The sequence below is a fragment of the Hyaena hyaena genome, unplaced genomic scaffold (assembly GCF_003009895.1).
Source record: "Hyaena hyaena isolate Hyena2069 unplaced genomic scaffold, ASM300989v1 scaffold_281, whole genome shotgun sequence".
NCBI classification, from domain to species: domain Eukaryota; kingdom Metazoa; phylum Chordata; class Mammalia; order Carnivora; family Hyaenidae; genus Hyaena; species Hyaena hyaena.
In genome coordinates this window covers 55697-71727 of record NW_024080914.1, presented here as the reverse complement: position 1 = coordinate 71727, position 16031 = coordinate 55697, and the positions used below count along the sequence as shown (strand labels likewise).

Sequence of the window (16031 nt, the reverse complement as noted above, 5' to 3'; positions counted from 1 at the left end):
TCTCTCTCTGCTCCTCCCCTACTCTCACTCTGCCTCTGTCTCTCTCTCAAAAGTAAATAAACATTAAAAAAAATTTTTTTAATGTTTTATTTCTGAGAGAGAGAGAGAGAGACAGCATGAGTAGGGGAGGGTCAGAGAGAGAGGGAGACACAGAATCTGAAACAGACTCCTGGCTCTGAGCTGGCTGTCAACACAGAGCCCGATGCGGGCCTCGAACCCATGAACCACGAGATCATGACCTGAGCCGAAGTCGGCCGCTTAACCGACTGAGCCACCCAGGTGCCCCAGTAAATAAACATTAAAAAAAGAAAGAAAGAAAGAAAGAAAGAAAGAAAAGGAATGGCAAGTGTGGACTCAAGTAACCGTCCCCTCCCTCTGAGCCCAGGGCAGATCATTGTTTCTGTATGTGACACAGCCTCAGAGTCCTTCTCACTCCCATACCGTTTTGTTTGTTTATTTGTTTGTTTCAAGTGTACAGTATATCGATTTGACAACTCAGTGCTCATTATAAGTGGAGGCACTGTCTGTCCCCATACAATGTCATTACAGTATTACTGACTATGTTTCTGGTGTAGTATTTTTCATCTCTGTGATCTATTTATTTTATAACTGGAAGTTTGTACCTCGTAATCCCCTTTATTTAACCTCTTCCCTCATCCACCTCCCCTCTGGCAACCACCAGTTTATTCTTTGTATTTAAGAGTCTGTTTGTTTTTTAGACTCCACATATAAGTGAAATCATCTGCTATTTGTCTTTTTCTGTCCAACTTGTCACTTAGCGTAATACCCTCTCGGTCCATCCATGTTGTAGCAGATAGCCACATTTCATTCTTTTTCGTGCCTGAGTAATATTCCACTGGGTACATACACCACATCTTCTTTGTCCAGTCACCTACCAGTGGACACTTGGGTTGCTTCCGTATCTTGGCCATTGTAAATAATGCTGCCATAAACATAGGGGTGTATATATCTTTTTGAATTTGTGAGGGTTTTTTTTTTAAGTTCATTTGTTATATTTTAATTTTTTTAAATGTTTATTTATTTTAGAGAGAGAGAGAGAGACACAGAATCTGAAGCAGGCTCCAGGCTCTAAGCTGTCAGCACAAGGGGCGCCTGGGTGGCTGAGTTGGTTAAGCATCTGGCTTCGGCTCAGGTCATGATCACACGGTTTGTGGGTTTGAGTCCCGCATCAGGCTCTGTGCTGACGGCTAGCTCAGAGCCTGGAGCCTGCTTCAGATTCTGTGTCTCCCTCTCTCTCTGATCCTCCCCTGCTCTCTCTCTCTCTCTCTCACTCTCTCAGAAATAAATAAAACATTAAAAAAATTTTTTTTTAATTTTTAGCCTGACATGGGGCTTGAACTCATGAAAAACATGACATCATGATGTGAGCCAAAATCAGGTACTTAACCAACTGAGCCACCCATGTTCCGCAAGTTTGTTTATTTATTTTTTTAGTAATCTCTATACCCAGTATGGGGCTTGAACTCATGACTCTGATATCAAGAGACACATGCTCCTCCGATGGAGCCAGCTGGGCAACCCTGAATTAGTGTTTTTTGTTCCTTTGGGTAAATATCCAGTAGTGGAATTACCAGGTCATATGTTATTTCTGCTTGTAATTAAAAAAAATTTTTTTTTAATGTTTTATTTATTTCTGAGAGAGAAAAAGAGAGACAGCATGAGGAGGGGAAGGTCAGAGAGAGAGGGAGATACAGAATCTGAAACAGGCTCCAGTCTCTGAGCTGTCAGCACAGAGCCCAACATGGGGCTCGAACTCACGAACTGTGAGATCATGACCTGAGCCAAAGTCGGACGCTTAACCCACCGAGCCACTCAGGCGCCCCTCTGCTTGTAATTTCTTAAGGAACCTCCATACTGTTTCCCACAGTGTTTGCGCCGATTCACATTCCCGTAACCAGTGCGCAAGATTCTCTTTTTCTCCACATCCTTGCTGACACTGGTATTTCTTTTCTTTTTGATACTAGCCATTCTAGCCGTTCTGACAGGTGTGAGGTGATATCTCGTTGTGGTTTGATGTGCATTTCCCCGGTGATCAGTGGTGATGTGCACGTCTTTGTGTGTCCGTTGGCCTTCTGCATGTCTTCCTGTAACACTTGAGGCAGCCATTATTAATTGTACGGATTGGCGCTGAGGTGAACTGCATTTGATTGGTACCAGGATGGAATCTGTCGTCCTTGACTGGCAGGATCAAGTTTACGCTCTGTAGTTTAGCATCTAAGGCCTCCTTATTTGATGTATCCTGCCACTCCCCACTTCCCTGCTCCCTAATCTCTTTTCACAAAACTCAGCTTAGGGGCACCTGGGTGGCTCAGTTGGTTAAGCGTCTGACTCCATTTCGGCTCAGGTCCTGATCTCCAGGTTTCATGAGTTCAAGGCCGTGTTGGGCTCTACGCTGACAGTGCAGAGCCTGCTTGCGATTCTCTCTCTTTCTTTCTGCCTCTCCCCTGCTCACACTGTCTCTGTCTTTCTGAAAAATAAATGAATAAACTTAAAAATTTTTTTTTAAAAAACCTTAGCTCAAATGCACCTCTGAGGAAAAGCTTTGCAGGGTCCTCTCCCCTTCCCACCAGATGGGTCTTGATTATTCTGCTTTGCTTTCCTTGGCGCCCTGTGCACACAGATGACCTTGTTACCATGCCCTGTGTGGTGCTAGCGCCCTTTACTTTGTCCTGTGGGTTGATTTACGTAAGCAATAATAATTTAAAAAAAAAAAAAAGCTAGACACTAAGCTTCCTAAGGGCGAAGACCAGGTCTTCATTTTTCTCTGCACAAGTGTCATACAGATGTAGTATGAAGGATGCTTTCAGTAAATGTGAAGCACAGGAGGGCATGTTTGCCCCGCTTGACAGCAGTAGAACAAAATGGCCTTCTAGAAGGTACACCCTCTGCACGCTGTTTTCCAGCCCCTGTTGCTGTAAACATTTCACGTTCTTTCAAGTCTTCTTGGAGGGGCTCCTGAGTGGTTCAGTCGGTTAAGTGTCGACTCAAGATTTTGGCTCAGGTCATGATCCCAGGGTTGTGGGATCAACCCCTCATCAGGCTCTATGCTGAGCGTGCAGCCTGCTTAAGATTCTCTCTTTCCTTCTGCCCCCTCTCCCTTGCTCACTCGCTCCCTCTAAGAAAAAAAGATCTTCTTGGAAAGAGTTTGCATAGCCATCTCAGTAGCCTGACTTTCACAAGACTCCTTCTGGTGTTCAATTGCCATGATTCTGATCCCTCTTCTGCCTTGCGTGGAAATGGAAAATTAGATGCTTGTTAAAATAAAGTAAATAACCCTTCACCATGCTGTTCAGAATCACTCTGTTATGAGCCACAGTTACCGGTGGAAACATGTAGGGGTGGGAATCTTAGTAGAGCTTGTTTCTTTTAACAGCTTTATTGAGACATAGTTCATAACCATGTAATTCAGTTATTTAAAGTGTATAATTTAGTTTTTAGTATATTCACAAAGTTGTGTACCAATCACCACGATAAGACTTAGAACACTTTTTAAAATATAACTTACTGTCAAGTTGGCTAACATACAGTGTGTACAGTGTGCACTTGGCTTTGGTGGAAGATTCCCGTGATTCATCACTTACATACAACACCCAGTGCTCATCCCAGCAAGTGCCCTCCTCAGTGAAGATTTAGAACATTTTAATTATTACAAAGGGAAACCCCTATATCCATTCCTCACTCCCCATTTCCCTCCCAATTGTCTAGCCCGAGGCAACCACTTACCTACTTTGTCTGTGTCGACTTGTCTGTAAGGAACATTTCATAAAAAAAAAAAAAAAAAAAGGAACATTTCATATAAGTAGATTCTGCAATATGTGGTCCTCTGTGACAGCTGTCTTTCACCTAGGATCACATTTTCGAATTTCATCCATATTATGGCACATGTCAGCACTGATTTCCTTTTTTTTCCCAGCAGAACTTTCCTTTTATTTTTTTGTCTCTGCTATTTTATTATTTTTTATTAATAATTTATTTATTTTTTAATTTACATCCAAGTTAGTTAGCATGTAGTGCAACAATGATTTCAGGAGTAGATTTCTCGGTGCCCCTGACCCATTTAACCCATCCCCCCCTCCCACAAGCCCTCCGGTAACTCTCTGTTCTCCATATTTAAGAGTCTCTTATGTTTTGTCCCCCTCCCTGTTTTTCTATTATTTTTGCTTCCTTTCCCTTATGTTCATCTGTTTTGTGTCTTAAAGCCCTCATATGAGTGAAGTCCTATGATACTCGTCTTTCTCTAATTTCACTTAGCATAATACCTTCTAGTTCCATCCATGTAGTTGCAAATGGCAAGATTTCATTCTTTTTGATGGCTGAGTAATCCTCCACAGTATGTCTACACCACATCCTCTCTATCCCTTCATCTGCTGATGGACATTTGGGCTCTTTCCATACTTTGGCTATTGTCAATAAGCACCCATTTCATTTTGTTGCTGAGTAATATTCCAGTGTACGGCTAGACCATGTTTAATTTACTCATTCATCAATTGATGGATATTTGAGTTGTTCCCACTTTTTGGGTGTTGTGAATGCTGCTGCTGTTGTGCACAAGTATGTTTCGTTTCTTTTGTGTATACACCTAGGAGTGATATCGTTAGGTCAGATGTTAATTCTGTGAACGTTTAAGGAACTGCCAGACTGTTTTCCAAAGTGGCTGTGACACTGTTTCACATTCCCACCAGCAGCGTGTGAGATCCTACTGTGTCTGCATCCTTGCCAACACTTGTCATTATCCGTCTTTTTATATTTGTTATTGAATACAAATTAAACACTTCTGATATTTATATAAATGTGTATATTTTACATAACTGTACACATAATTTTATATTTAGATATAGCATCCTAGTAGATGTGAAGTAGCTTCTCATTATGATTTTTTTAAAGATTTTTAAAAAATTTATTAGGGGAGGAGGGCAGAAAAGGGGGGACAAAGGATTCAAAGTGGGCTTGGAGCTGACAGCAGAAAACCCAACGTGGGGCTTGAACTCACGAACCATGAGAGCATGACCTGAACCAAAGTTGGACGCTTAACCAGCTGAGCCACCCAGAGGCCTCCGTGTGGTTTTGATTTGCGTTTCCCTAATGGCTGATGGTGTTGCACATCTTCTCATGTACTTACTGGCCATTTATTTATCTTTATTGCTTAGATCCTTTACCCATTTTTTTAATGTTTATTTTTGTAGGAATCCCTGCTCACAATGTGTGGCTCGAACTCCTGACCCTGAGATCGAGAGTCCCATGAGCTTCTGACTAAGCCAGCCAGGTGCCCCTCCTTTGCCCAGTTTTAAATTGGATTGTCTCTTTATTATTGAGTGGTAAGCGTCTTTAGTATATTCTGGATACAGGTCCCTTATCAGACATACGATTTACAAATATTTTCTGTGTTCTTTTTACTTTTTTTTTTTAATTTGAGTACAGACAACACACAGTGTTCCGTGGTTTCGGGTGTGCAGCTGACTGATTTAGCGTCCCTGTTCGGTGTGCAGTGCTCGCCACAGGGGTAGCCGCCGCCTGTCACTGCACGTCGCTGTTGCGGTGTCATTGACCTTACTCCCCTTTCTGTCCCCTTTATTCACCTTTTGACTTTCTTGATGACATTGTTCGGAGTGAAGGAAATTTTTGATAAAGTCTAGTTTATTCTTTTGTCGCGATGGCTTTGGCACCATATTAAGAAACCAGTGCCTGATCTGGGGTCAGAGAGATTGACTCGTATGGCCCTCCTAAGAGTTTTATTGTTTCAGCTCTTCCATGTAGCGCTCTGATCCATTTTGAGTTCCATTGTGTGTGTGTGTGGTAGAGATTTGAACGATTAAAAACTGTTTCTGTCTTTACATAGGACTGAATACACTGTTTTTATTCTTTCTTACTGAGCTGACAATCTGGGTACAGTCAGAAGGTGACTTCTGGAGTGGCAGGTGTCTTTTTTGCAGAGGGGGCTGTTGACAGGAGGAATAATAAGCTAACGTGTGTGGCAGATTTCAGAGATTAGGGTCAGGTCCCAAGCTGCCCAACCCCACCACAGACAGGAGCATTAGTGTAAATCTTCCCCATTTGAAAATGGGTGAGGATTGTACGATGGGTGCCAGGTTCTGTCGTAGAACCATTAGTACGTGTTACAGTAGCCGGAGCTGGTGGGCGTTTCTAATGGGCTTGCTTTCTTTTCTCCTCAGGGGTCTCTCTTTTTGGCTTGTCTGCCCTCTTGCTCCCTGGGAACTTTGAGTCTCATCTGGAACTTGTCAAGTCCTTGTGTCTGGGGCCATCGCTGATCTACACTGCCAAGTTCGCGCTTGCCTTCCCCCTCATGTATCACACCTGGAATGGGATCCGACACTTGGTAAGTTCATTGTTTCCACACTTTCTGGGTGAAGGGAATATAGGGGAATATGGGCTTCTCTCCTTTGCTGCCTGGGTTTAGTGCCGCCCCTAAGGGTAGCTGTCCTGACCTTTGCCCAGGGGCGTCTTGGGAACCTAAACAGGATCAGGATCCCCGTGCGCCCCGCCCCTCGGCAGCCCTGCTGGCGGTGCTGCTGAGCACCAGGTGTAGGCCTGGCAGATGCTCGCTTGGTGTCACTGAGAACTTGTCCATTTTTGTGAGGCACGTTACTGCAAGACACCCCTGGAGCCGAGCCGTCCCTCTGGCAGAGGAGGCATATTTAGTAGACACATAATTAGTTGGTACCTACTGTGTGTCAGGCTCTATTCTCTTCAGTTTACAGTAATAGCTAGACAGTTGCTGATTTCAGTCTTAACATTCCTGTCAATCCAGGGTGACAAGCCCAGCTGGAGGCAAATAGATTAACTTCTGTTATCTTAACATTGGTTTGTGTTAACTGTGGGTTTGTTTGTTTGTTTTTAACTGGAGATAAGGGGGGAGTGCTTTCTTTTTCCTTTTTTTAAAAATTTTATTATTTTTTAATGTTTTATTTATTTCTGATAGAGTGTGAGCAGGGGAGGGTCAGAGAAAGAGAGAGACACAGAATCTGAAGCAGGCTCCAGGCTCTGACCTGTCAGCACAGAGCCGGACATGGGGCTCGAACCCACGAACCGTGAGATCATGACCTGAGCCGAAGTCGGATGCTTAACTGACTGAGCCACCCAGGCACCCCTTTCTTTTTCTTTTTTTAATGTTTATTTTTGAGAGGGGGAGAGAGAGAGACAGGAGTGCAAGTCGGGGACGGGTAGAAAGAAGGAGATACAGAATCTGAAGCAGGCTCCAGGTTCTGAGCTAGCTGTCAGCCCAGAGCCCAATGCGGGTCTCGAACCCACAAAGCATGGGATCATGACCTGAGCTACAGTTGGCCGCCCAACCGACTGAGCCACACAGGCACCCCAACTGTATTTGGGTTTTGTTGAGCTCTTGGAGAGAATGGGGCCACCTTTAACAGCAGCTGAGTACCTAGGATCCCAGATTTTAATATTGGGGTTAAACATGTTTTGATGGCCTAAAAATTGTTGCCTCCTACAAGACCTTTGGGTCAGTTCAAATCTAGTGTCTCCTCCTCTTTATAAAGGGATTAAAGCTTAATCATGGCTGCCCCAGGTCAGAGATCAGTCCTTCCTCCAGCATTGTAAGATTTTGTGGTCTCCCTACCCCTAGTCTGGCTTTCTTTCCCAGGCAGACAGTTATGATTCCATTGTTTCTCATCTTCCTTTCCTCCTGAACTTGAGTCACCTGCCAGATGGATACTTCTGCCTTAATCTGACCTTTAAACCTGCACATCAGAGTCTAGAGACGAGCACTTCCTGAATTTCAGTCTGGTCCAAAAGACAGTTTAATGGAATCAGAAAAGTGAGAGACTAAATGGCCTATTTAATTAAGTGCATCTATCAACCGTTCCCCTGGGCAGTGTTCAGTTTGATTCACAATGACTTCACTGCCCTCCGGGAGGGGACAGAGCTGGAAGGCACTTCCATTAATGACTTCTTATCCCACCAAACAAATCTCTCTAAGGAAAGTCAGCTGATGAGCTTCCTCTGTTCACATCCTGGCCCTGGCGGGGTTTGCCATTTATCTACTCTTGTCGCAGTAAGAGGGGAGGTAAGGGGAAGAGGTTTTGCAAAACCTCAGATTGCAGTCAAGGTTTTTCTGCCCTGGTTCCCGCCTGTAATGGTAATCTCTTTGTTGACAGAAGTGGGGAGCCCAAAGGCTTTTCTTAAGCCCTTAAATCTGCTTTTATTTTTTTTCTTGTGGCGAGTACTGGCTCTGAGTGTGGGACAGGATTTGATCTGCTCTCCGCGACAGCCCTAGTTCTGGCCCTCTGAGCCCGATCACTGCCTTCCCCGAAGACCTGATGGGCATGGGCAGCGGCATTGATGTAGAAGACTGAGAAATGCCAGGGTCTCTGGCGCTCTGGGGAGTATCCCCCCACCACTACCAGCCAGTAGTACTCCTTTTCTTCTTTGGTAAAACGCTGTTCCTGTAGAAGCAAAACAGCTCTGTGTGGAATCTACCTGACTCCTCATCTGATCCATGGAGAGGCCTGATTCCCACTCCCCGCCCGCACACCGTGGGCTCTCCCGGGCCTTTCCCCGAAGTGCCCCTGACTTCGTCAGCTTAACCCAGAGTATGGGCAGCCAAATGTGGAAGGTGTGGAACCTAGAAATTCTGCTCTTGCCCTAGGGGATCTTTTAGTGACTTAGAGTACAATATGTGTGTGTCCCTGGGGTGCAGGAGACTCTAGATCAGTGGTTTTTAAACCCTGGTTTTTATATCGGTGGGTAGAAAATCAGGTTAGTGGGTTATTACCAACAAAACCAGAAATTTAGGGGTGCCCAGCTGGCTCAGTCGGTGGAGAGTGCAACTCTTGATCTTAGGGTCTTGGGTTCAAGCCCCACATTGGGCATAGAGATTACTTAAAAAAAATACCAGAAATTTAGTAGGACACAGCATACAGAACGCAGCACACATGGTAATGGTAAATGTTACTTATTCTTTCACGAACTTTTGTTATAAATACACTGGCAAACAGAATTGAGAAGCCGTGGTCTAGATCCCAGAGTATTTTCTTGGAATACTGGTTCTCTGATGGACATGACTTCTCAGCGGGGGTCCTGTGAGCAACTGTATCTCAGAAATCACGTAAAGCCCATCCCTGTTTTGGAGCCTCACAGTGTACGTGAATACGTTCTTTCAGAAGTCTTGCAGCTAAATATTCCCCAAATTTATTTAACCGTCGAACTTTTCTCCCCCGTGTAGTAAGTTTCAGCATGCTGAGGAACTAGGTTGTGGAGGGACATGCTTGGGGAAACACTGACTTGGCAGTGGTGTCATGAGGGAAAGTTCTATCTCTTTAGTCTGAAAGCTTCTGTATATAGAGGCCGAGGACGCCTTTCTTGTCCCTGGGGTGCCGTGTCACGGGCTTTGAGAGAGGTGGAGGTGGGGGGTGAGCGAAGTGCTTTCCCCTAGAGCTGCGCTGAGGGCGGCCATCACCCAGGACATGGAGCTGCTTTCTCAGAAAGGGCCGTACCCAGGTCCCCGATTGCTGACATCCTCTCTTGCTTTCTTCTTCCTCTCCTTTTTGTTTCTTCTTTTTTCTGCAGGTGTGGGACCTCGGCAAAGGCCTGAAGATCCCGCAGCTGTACCAGTCTGGCGTGGCTGTGCTGGTCCTTACCGTGCTGTCCTCTGTAGGCCTGGCAGCCATGTGAAGAGCTGAGGCTCCCAGCACCGTCTTCCCATAAATGATTCACTAACCTGTCTTCCTGTCTGTGACTCTCTTCTCCAGCCCAGGCGAAGTTCGCCTGATTTATTAGGCCCTTTTGTGCTTGCACGTCCCCTTGGAGCTGGGTAGTGGTAGAGTACCTTACAGAGCCGCGGCGGTGGGGAAGAGTCCAGGTTCCCCCTTGTTTCTGAAGATGGAATGACTCAAAAATTCCCTTTTCCTGCCCCCAGCTTGCAGCCTACTCCAGGCCTAGGAGCCCTCATTCTCTGTCCATATTGGGCCTTGATTTGTGCTGACGGTCAGCTTTTGGCTCCTTCTTCCTGAGACAGTGGAAACAATGCCAGCTCTGTGGCCTCTGCCCCGGGGACCGGGAGCGGGGCTGTGGGTGCCGCCGCCTGTGGGTTGCTGGCTTAAAGGACAGTTCTGTTCACTGGTCAGGGCCCAGGGTCTTCGGCGCCCACACAGCATGACTGAGAGCAGAGGGGTGGGGGTGACGGGGAATTAGCCTGTCCCAGCCGGAGGGAGACAGAGTCAGTTGACTTTTGAAGCGGGTGCTCTGGGGAGAAGATAACACAGCTCTTGATGCAGAAGGAAGACCCAGAAAGTTATCATTGAACCTATTAAATCGCCCCCCCCCCACCGCATTTCTGGAAAAACGAGCCTCTTTTCTAATCCAAGTTCATGAGACATCTTATTTTAAAACTGAATTAAAGTAATCATTTTGTCTTTGACTCGCCTTGAAATCGAGAGAAGCCCAGAGAGCGGCAGGTGGGGAGGAGCCGGTTTCTTCCCCGCTCCCTCCGCTCTCAGGCGGCCACATCCCCCAGGCTGACCCCTCACACGAGGGAGACTGCTCGTCCTGCAGCCCACCCTGGAAGAGTCTTTAGGGAATCAAATGCAAGTAGCCAGAGATCGAATATCATACAGAAGCCTCAGAGACCAAGGGGGCAGGAGGAAGGAAGTTTAGCATATGGAGGCTTTGTGTTTTCTCAGCTTCCAGAATCCCAGCAAGAAGTGCTTATAAACCTCCTGGTGCCGCTCGGCACCCTGGGAGCCAAGAAGGGAGCCGGAGCGCCAGCCAGGTGGCGGCTGAGGAATGATGAGCTGAGCACACAGATGGGACAGAACGGGGGTCAAAGACCAGACAGGAGGGATTGGTGAAAATGTGTAATTTAATGGCAAGACTTGCTGCTTTGAAAATCCACGTGAGCCAGGCTCATGGGTCCCTAACTCCCGTGGCAGGAGCGCTGTTTGGATGCTCTTTGGGAACACACGGGTACCAGATCTGTGTTGTCTGTCTCACTTATTGGCCAGCCGGTTACCCTGAGAGTTGGAGGAAGAACAGGGACTGGGACCGGTGGCCGTTGGGCAGAAAGACCTCACTGCAGCTAGGACCGTGGGGACCGGCTGCCCCAAGAGCCCCACTCCCGGCTCCCCGGTGGCCTTTGGCTTTCCACGCTGATCGCTTCTCCCTCTTTGCCCAGCGAGTCCCGAAGTGTCTTTGTAGTCTTCCTCCCACTTAAACTGTATGTCCTTGTCCTTGGAGTGAGGGACGAGTGTCCATGAGGGAACGCTTTGGCATTGGAACTGGGAGAGGTTTGGCAAGGAGATCGCGTTGAACGGCCAGCACCGGGACGATGCAGGACAGAATGCTAAGCAGGTGTCGGAAGCCGGGACGTGGATCTTAACTTGTTTGGTGGCTTCTCACCATTCAGCCGATTGGGGTTGGGGTACAGTGGCCATCGTGCCCTCAGTCCCTACTTGCCGTCTCTCTGTTTTTCTTCTCTGTCTTCTACCCACTTCTGTATCTTCAGTTTTCAAACTGTGTAGTTTGCTTGAGTTTTACCTTTATAACTAACTCTCCAGATTGTCTTGCCTGCGTGCTTGCGTCCTGAGGGGTGAAGTCTTACCCCAGGGTGGTGTCTTCTGCCTTTGTCCGACTTTCCTTACCGTTTCTCCCCCCACCTTCTCCAGACACGCGCATGCGTGCTCTACTCCACAGCTGTACCTCAGACCCAGAAGCTGTAGTGAGAATGCTCAGGGTGAAAAGTGAGGGCGTGGCAGTGAGGGACTGGGGATTTGAGATTTCTTTTGCTACGGTTCAGACCAACTTCCTCTCGGTCACTTTTGGAGTGTATCTGACTCAGCCCTTGTAAAAACGTGTTCCACCTGAAGCCACTGTCATGTTCTTTTTCCTACTCTGTTTCCCCCAACCCTCCTCCTCGTTATGGGTTGCTTACCAGTTATCGGTTGGTTACGAGCCATAACAGGAGGAAAACGGAAAACGTCCAAATCAGTAAAATATTCCACAAACGATGTTCATATTCCACATTCACCTTTATTCCCACCCTGTGATGTCCCCGTTCTACCTTCCCCACCGGGGGTCTTGCTACTTCACTCAGTCTCTAGGCGGCTTTCCTCAGGGTGGCCCCTTGGTGCCTCCGGACTTCCGGGTGTGAACTTCGGGACCTCAGCTGAGTTAGGGCAAGCGCGGGGTTCCGCCATACACGGGCTTCCAAGTGGGCTCTTAGGAGAGATGGGTGGGCTTTGGGGGCCTGGAGTGTGACCTGCAGAAGGGTGTGAGCTTTGGGACTGGTCCGGGGAACTGAGGTTTACAGCCAGGGAGCTTGGGATTATGGTGGGACTTGGTGCCTGTTGTACGGTCTTTGTGATCGACTTCCCCAGTTTCCTCTGACTGTCTGGATCATGAGGCTGTCGGGTAGAATGGAAGAGACCATCACGTTTCTGGTCAGGCCTAGGTCATTCCCGGTCCACCTTAGAATTCTAACTCGCTTTCTCCCTGTACCATGGACAGAAGGTCAGATAGGCCAGTGTACACTATGCAGGGTAAAATGTCATTAGCTCATCTTAGGTGTCAGAAGTCGAGCACTTGACCGGCTAAGACAGAGCTGGTTAGAGGCTCCCCCTGCTGGGTTAGTGATGCCATAACAGGCATTTTTGAGGTTGAAAAGAAACACAGATAATAATAGGATTTGAGGTTAGGCAGGAGAAATAGATACCTTGCCGAGGATTTCAGGACAAAGCCCATTGGAAGCCTTGAGCAAATCCGGATTTTTCTGTATCCATTTGGTGAGGGAGGCAGCACTAGCCACTGTACGAGAGGTCAGGGTCACCCGAGCGGGGGGAATCTTCAGAGGCATTTGCCAGGTGCCCATGAAGGATCCCCAAGGACTTGCCTAAAAGGAAGAAGACGCGGTTCTTCAACAGGCTCCTCACTCCCTGTACCTGCCCTCCACCCTTTACCCTCTGGAGGCATGGGAGTGAAATCAGACTGAGAGCACAGCCTCCCCTCCCCTCCTTTACCCCCTTTCTCATTTAGGTTACTCTGGTTTTTTCATCATATTAACTCTGCGGGCCCAAATTAAATCCCATGCCCTTGGCCTAAGTCTGGCAGAGTGCACACTGGATAAGTATCGTCACGTGAAGGTGTTCATGAGTAAGGAATTCTGGGTGCTGAACCTCTGTCGTGCTAGATAAACTGGCTGGAAGTCCGGGGTGGTCATGTCGCAGTGTGAATTAGATGGAACTTTCATTTCCAGACAGTGGCTATGCTAGATTGCAACCCTCTGATCTCGGTTACCCCAGTTCTGTGCCTCAGTTCTTTATTTCCTCAAGAGGACTGGGGATCAGTATCTCACCTTGGAACGGGGCACCGAGGGCAGCAGATGGCCACGATCATTGGCGATAAACTGAGTGTAGCCTTCGTGGGAAGAAATTCTCTGGGGTAGAGGCGAGGAGAGAAGCGTTTGTGAAAATGGAGTGGAAAAGAGAGAAGGTGTCGGAGGGGCTTGCGTTAAGGGCTGAGGGAGAGGAGGGTCTTGGAATTTAGAGCAGGCTCAAGGAATTGGGTGCCAGTCAGTTACAGAGAACACGGGGTAAAGAGAAACTGGCCTTGCGGGAGGCCTGCCCGTGAACATACCTCTTTTGTTGGCTTGGCGGGAGACCAGTTCTGCAGGTACTTGGGTGAGAAAGCTTTCTCATACTGTGGAGAGAAAGACGAGAATCTCTGTGAGGAAATGATAACCAGGCACAGTTTTTGAGAGCAGAGGACCAGAGACCTGAACAACCAACCATGGCAGGCTTCGGCTCCCTGTAGAAGGGATGTACTCTTGGTCTACGTGTGGGCTCTTCAACATGGCGCCCCTAGCCACTTGGGGCTAGTGGACACTTGAAATGTGACTAGTCCGAATGGAGGTGCTTTTGTAAACAGAAAATACAATGAAGACCACACAAAAAAAGAGAATGTAAACATAACTTAAAATATTGGTTAAACGTTAAAATAATATTTTGGACTTACTGGGTTAAGTATGTCATTAAAATTAATTTTATTTTTGCCTGGGTGGCCCCGTTGAGAATCCTACTCTTGATTTCAGCTCAGGTCATGATCTCATGGTTCATGGGATGGAGCCCTGGGTTGGGCTCTGTGCTGAGTGTGCAGCCCCTCCTTGGGATTCCCTCTCTCTCTCCCTCTCTCTCTCTCTCTGCCTTTCCCCTGGTCGCACATGCACATGCATTCCCTCTCTCAAATAAACTTAAAAAGTTAATTTTATTTCTTCTTATTTTTTTTCATATAGCTTCTGGAAAAATTTCAATTGTATTTGTGACTCACGTTGTCTTTTTATTGGGGAATCCTGGTCTAGACCAGGGGTCAGCAAACCGGCCCACAGGCCACATCCACCCTCCAGTCTGCCTTGGGATGAACTGAGAAAGCTAAGAATGGTTTTTATAGATGAATATTTCCAATTGATTTGATAAAAGGTAACACTAACTTTATATCCCAATTAAGTGAAATGTTTTCTCATCTCATAAGAATTCCTTTTTTTTTCGGGGCTCCTGGATAGCTTAGTTGGTTAAGCATCCAACTCTTGGTTTCCACTCAGGTGATCTCGAAGTTTCTGAGTTCCAGTCCCGCATTGGGCACTGTGCTGACAGTGCAGAGCCTGCTTGGGATTCCCTCTCTCTCTCTCTCTCTCTCTCTCACTCTCACTCACTCACTCACTCACTCACTGTCCCTACCCCTCTTGCACTGCTTCAGTCTTTCTCAAAATAAATAAACTTAAAAATAAATAAAATCTGGGGCGCCTGGGTGGCTCAGTGGGTTAAGCGGCCGACTTCGGCTTAGATCATGATCTCGCGATTTGTGGGTTCCAGCCCCGCATCGGGCTCTGTGCTGACAGCTGGGAGCCTGGAGCCTGCTTCAGATTCTGTGTCTCCCTCTCTCTCTGACCCTCCCCTGCTCATGCTGTCTGTCTCTCTGTCTCTTTCTCTCTCTCACAGAAATAAATAAAACATTAAAAAATTTTTTTCAAATAAATAAAATCTATGAAAAAAATCTTTTTTTTTCATTAGTATTACCCCAAAAAATGCACTGTTAACTATATTTTCAATTTTGTCAAACATGTTATGGAAAAATATTTTGCTGTTGGAAGTACCTACATGACGACATCTCTGCTTTTGTCACTTGGCCCCAACAATATACTGTTTATCCCTTGGTCCTTTACAGAAAAAAAATACTGGCTGGCCTCTTACTTAGATCCTACAAACTTAACCCTGAAATACCTTTGCCTGTCAGTGAGCCCTCAACTGAGGAACTAAGGAGGTGAAAAATACTCTCACCCCACTTTGAGCTCTTCACTCAATAACCAGAATCCTCTGGGAGGGTCAGTCCAAAGTTCAGATCTGGACGGCAAAATGAAATGTTAGAGATGGAAAAAGAACTTACCTGGTTTGCACTGTAGTTAGTGGCCATGATCCTGCCACTTTTTGCTGTTTACCTTTGTTGCCTGGCAACCGTGGAAGGCGGACCTTCTACTTGTTCTTCACTTTCTTGAATGACACGGCCCCAGCCTTTCCCTTGACACTCAGGCTCATTTTCATTTTAGGGATGTGAGGCACAAAGTAAACATGAAAAAAATCACCTGAATAACTGAAAAGAAATCTTTAAAAAAATATTTTTTAAGTTTATTTATTTTGAGAGAGAGAGCAGGGGAGGGGCAGAGAGAGAGGGAGAGAAAAGGAATCCCAATTAGGGTCCTCACTATCAGTAAGGAGCCTGACAAGGGGCTCAAACCCCTGAAGCAAGAGATCATGACCTGAGTCGAAACCAAGAGCCAGGTATTTTAATTAACTGGGCCACCCAGGAACCCTTCCCCATCCTTTTTAATGTTTGCTTATTTTTGAGAGAGAGCAAGCAGGGTAAGGGCAGAGAGAGGAGGGGACAGAGGATACCAAACAGGCTCCGCGCTGCTGTGAGCACAGAGCTCAGTGTGGGGCCTGAACCCAGGAACAGTGAGCTCAAGACCTGAGCTGAAATCAAGAGTCGGCCATGTA

At 46.7% G+C, this 16031-nt stretch overlaps 2 protein-coding genes across 2 annotated transcripts in view; one reads left to right on the top strand and one right to left on the bottom strand.

Annotated features, from left to right (window-relative positions):
- The window catches only part of SDHC (succinate dehydrogenase complex subunit C), a 39146-nt gene extending 28735 nt beyond the window's left edge, over window positions 1-10411 (top strand). The window contains exons 5-6 of the mRNA XM_039246434.1: window positions 6192-6355; window positions 9562-10411. Coding sequence (XP_039102365.1) covers window positions 6192-6355; window positions 9562-9666 — 269 coding nt within the window. The 3' untranslated portion in view covers window positions 9667-10411. The remainder of the gene's footprint in view (window positions 1-6191; window positions 6356-9561) is intronic.
- A 232-nt stretch (window positions 10412-10643) lies between these two features.
- On the bottom strand, window positions 10644-15487 carry CFAP126 (cilia and flagella associated protein 126). The gene is made up of 7 exons (XM_039246418.1): window positions 15424-15487; window positions 13621-13683; window positions 13340-13420; window positions 12701-12877; window positions 12150-12392; window positions 11631-11702; window positions 10644-10784 (listed from the first exon to the last, which is right to left on the bottom strand). The coding sequence occupies exons 1-7, from the start codon at window positions 15448-15450 to the stop codon at window positions 10644-10646; spliced, it is 804 nt and encodes a 267-aa protein (XP_039102349.1). The 5' UTR covers window positions 15451-15487.
- Window positions 15488-16031: the final 544 nt, after the last annotated feature.